General features: G+C 31.6%; 1 protein-coding gene across 1 annotated transcript; it reads left to right on the top strand.

Moving 5' to 3' along the window:
• Nucleotides 1-1132: 1132 nt before the first annotated feature.
• On the top strand, nt 1133-4399 carry LOC120138293. The gene is made up of 3 exons (XM_039153806.1): nt 1133-1233; nt 3339-4305; nt 4388-4399. Exons 1-3 carry the CDS (start codon nt 1133-1135, stop codon nt 4397-4399), a joined length of 1080 nt encoding a protein of 359 aa, XP_039009737.1.

A 4399-nucleotide genomic window follows, 5' to 3' on the forward strand; every position in this document is an offset into this window, starting at 1 on the left:
TCATCTTATTATTAAAATTTAGAAAATTCGAATAATATTTAATTTATGATATTTATTTTTCAGAAAAAAAAGAGATATTATTTTATACAAATAATCCTTAGAAACACTCTCTTTGTTAGTTAAGGCATGCTTCTATAAATTACTCTAGTAAAATAAACTTAAAAATATTACAATTAACAAATATTAACAAATATATAATTGCTAGATTAAAATAATTATGTAAAATTTAGGGATTAAATAATAAAATTATAAAAGATTAAGGTTATCTATGTAAATAAATCATATTTTAGGCATTAAATTGTAAATAAACCAATAATAATATTAACAATTAAAATATTTAAAGTTTGGAGATTAAATTGCAAAACATCGAAAATAATGGTTATAAACATAACATCACAAAATTAAGGTACTACAAGTGTAATTTAACCATAAATAACTATTCAAGATTAAAATGTAAATTATTAAAATTAAAATACTAAATCTGATATTTACCCAAAATATATATAAATAAAAGTAGTCTCCAAAATAAAAATAAAATAAAATCATATATCTGAATTAAAATACGTATAAATTAATTTCAGTGACTAAAATGGAAATTTATAAAAACCAGGGGCGACGAGAATGATTTACCCACACACCCCAAAACGCACAGCCCTACCCCTGAAATGTCGTCGTTTCGGGTTTAGTATAAATAGCCCTAAAACCGACCATTTAGGCCTAAGCCTTTTATTTTCTATTTTTGCTTCTCTCTCTAAGAGAGAGAAGCTCTGCCTTCTCTCTAGAATTCCCTTGCCGGAGGGAAGTCGACCACCGGTGTTCTCCGCCGACGGTGGCCGGAAACATAAAAATGACCCAAAACATAGATCTCCTAACCCTATACCTGAATCCACCCTTCTTTCTTCCTAACAATCCACCAAACGCAGTAGATCTTGGTATTTTAGCTTCGAAAACCCGATTCTCCGACGACAATACGATACATTTCTTCTCTCCTTTATTTCTATTTTTTCGTTTCTACTCATTGTTGTTCTTGGTTATGCTGCCCTCTGTTTCTGTTCGAATGGATCTCTCCCTGCTGCTCAGTTATGTTGGTTCTCTTTTTCTTTGCTTGTAGATTCAGGGTTATATAGGCCCCATGAGTGCTCTCTTCGAACCAGTTAAAAGAATGAAGCTCCTGGATCTGGCCGGTGAGGTGGCGACTGCGTGGCAATTGCTAGGTGGAACACCTGGAGGCAGGTACGGCGGGCTTATCTTTGGGCTAAGGCGGTGGTCGGCATAGCCCTAGGGTTATGTTGAAACCCTAGGGTTTCATCTGGAAGCAATCTGGACCTTTGGATCCTTCCCAGATCCAACGGTTGAGAAGGCTGACGGCTGGAAGTTTCTAGATGTATTCGGGCCTGGATCAGGTTGTGGACCTTCTTTGTATTTGGGTCGGGTCACTTGTAAAATAGGTTTTGGGTTGTTTATTTCGGGGCCCAAATTGAGTTTGTTCTATTGGGCTTGTAATTATTATTATTATTATTATTATTATTATTATTACTATAAAACGGGATGAAAATGACTATCTACAGATTATTTACTTAAGATAATTCCATGAACTATAATTTTATATAGATTACTAAGTTATTTTCTGTATTATAATTAAGCATACAGTACAACCTATAATCACTTCAAACAATCAAGCAATCAATATTTTCTTTTCGGTTAAACATTTTATATAAATTCGAAGATAATGCACACAATAAAAAGTATATATAAATATCATGACAAATTTATTTATTCTAATCAGAATTACAACGATTACTCAAAATTATTACACTTGTAAAACAAAACTCCACAATTCACGACAACGAATTTCGTCAAAAGCAAAAAATGTCTCTTGGTTGGTTGCAGGCACCATAATGAATCTCGAACCATAGCCCTTATTTAGGTTTTTGAAAATTTATGAATGAAAAAGTAATCAATACGAGATTAAAAAAAGAGAGAACTAATCACATTCATAAAAAAAAATAATGCATAAAATGACTCGATTGTTGGAAATAATGTGATAAATTAAAAACTTTGAAGTATATTTTCTAAATATAAAGATGGAGAATCGAACAGCAGCACGAGACAACGAAACTCAAGAAGTTCGTAAAAGGATTGCCTAGCAGTTGAGCCTAGTGCTTGTGACATTTGTGGAGGTTATAAGTTCCTCTTGCGCAATGAATGTAAAGACAACCGTAAATTATACATCCAAAAATCATATCTTAATTAAATAAAAAACGAAGGTGATTTGATATTATGTTTTTTAATTCAATAAAAAAAGTATAAAACTTAAATAAAGTGATCATTCATGTAGTTTGCATTGATTCTAAAGGTTAAATCTTACTCACTATGTAAAGGATGTATCACTGGATTATTGAGAATGCTTATTCACAACAAAATCTTATTAATTAAATCTTCTCACTTATCAATGAGTGTCTTATACATTAAACATATATTTAACATTCAAATAATCTCTAATCAATAAAATCGAAATATATTCCCATTAAATATAATGGATAATCTATGTTGATTTCTCTAGTTTCAAGTTTAAATTTGATTTTTTATTGTTATATTGGAAAAGTTTGATGGAAATCAACATGGTCATTTATTATTTTTATTTACTTATTTTTAAATTTTTTAATATTAAATTATCATTTTAAAATTAATTTATTTAATTTTAAAATAGAAACAATTAAAAAACATTATATAATCATGAGAATCATGTTCGTAATTTCTTGACACTTCTCTCAACTTTTTCTTCATCTGCGCGAGTCCCATATGCTTAATTTGTCTTCTACATCCGGCACACTGTAAAAGGAAAAAAAAACAAAATGAATTAAAAAAGTTTTATTTGAGTATATTCTATTTTCTAGAATATATTATCTTTTTATTTCAGTTTTTAAATTATTTTTAGTCCACGTAAGTATATAAAATTATTTTTTGTCAAAATAGATACTTAAAATATTTTTATTAAAATATGTACATAAAGTATTCAATTTTTTTAATCTAAATACTTAAAGTATTCTTTAATTAATGTCACATGTCAACCTTCTAGAACTTAAATTAAAAAATTTGAATAGTTTAAATACTTAATTTTAACTTAAGTACTTAAATAAAGAAGAAAATAATTTTAAATACTTAAATAAAGAAGAAAATACTTTTTAGTACTTTTAAGCTGTTTATAAACCTTTCTCTTCCTTTGGGGAAAAATGAATAAATAAGTGAGCTTATTTTAGTAAGTCCATTATCCTTTTACTCTACTGTTTTACTGTTTGCTTATATTACACCTTTGCGTCCTGCTTTTCTTGAACCAGTCTTTCCTCTACGCTTGCTTTGCCGTCTCTTTCTCCTTTTAGTTTCCTTATAGTTTCCTTCCTCCTCCTCCATTACCCTTTTCTTCACCAAAACTCATTTTCCCAACAAAAAATAAAACAAAAACAAGGAGAGAAATCCATCCACAAGCCGTGCGAAAGAGATGCTTCATTGGTTGCATATAACGGTGGCAGTGGTGACCACCGCAATTCTTTTGATCTTTGGTTTGTATTTATTCGTATTTGGTGTTTCCACAAACACGTGGCAGCTGATCAAAACAAGAGAAATGGGAATTACTATGTTTTTCGACGTGGGGTTTCATCAAAGCCTTTGTTTAGCTGGTCTGATCACCCGTCTCTCATCACTGACGCTGTTGAAAATGGATGGTCCAGATTTGGTTTCACACCTAACATGTCTTCTCCATCTACAAGGTCAAGCCGGTTGGGCTTACGTGCACCCAGTGATCATGCAAGAGGAAACGGTATCGAAGTAAACTGGGAAGTCTCAGAGAGATCAGTTGATTTCATGCAGAAGATTAGGCTAAAATCTGGTTCAAGGAAGGGAACTCGGACTATAACTCATGATTCCATGGCTGCTTCATCTGTTATTAGAACAGCTTTGCCTTTGCCAGGGCCGCCTCTGGGGAACTCTGCTTTTCCTCAAGAGGCCTATTTCGAGATCAAGATCTTGTATTGCCAGGGGCATAATTATGACTCGAGTCGAAAGTTGAAGGAAAGCGAGATGACGAAACTGATGCATGAGAATTCCAGCTCCAAAGCAAGTTCAGAATCTTTTGTTCATGTTATTAATAAGATTGAGGAATTAAAGTCTGCAACTAAAGATGATAGAAAAGGTGAAGCAGTAATGTTCATGGATTTAAAGAGCGTTCGCGGTTGCGTATTCGGTCGTGACACGTTTATCGTGGTTACGGACATAACAGATGCTATCGCGGTTACTGCAGGTGTTGTGGTCGTGAATTTTTTTAAATTTCACACAACTTATCCTAAAATATAATAATTATAATTATAAAGTCATTTTTAATGATTTTTAGAATGTTTTCTAA

This window comes from Hibiscus syriacus, unplaced genomic scaffold (assembly GCF_006381635.1).
Source record: "Hibiscus syriacus cultivar Baekdansim isolate YM2019G1 unplaced genomic scaffold, ASM638163v2 tig00110683_pilon, whole genome shotgun sequence".
Taxonomy (NCBI): domain Eukaryota; kingdom Viridiplantae; phylum Streptophyta; class Magnoliopsida; order Malvales; family Malvaceae; genus Hibiscus; species Hibiscus syriacus.

Coding starts and splice junctions, on each gene's coding strand:
- LOC120138293 (XM_039153806.1), top strand. CDS start 1,133: ATGAGTGCTCTCTTCGAACCAGTTAAAAGAATGAAGCTCCTGGATCTG. Junction 1,234..3,338: donor GGTGGAACACCTGGAGGCAG/GTACGGCGGGCT, acceptor TTCTTGAACCAG/TCTTTCCTCTACGCTTGCTT.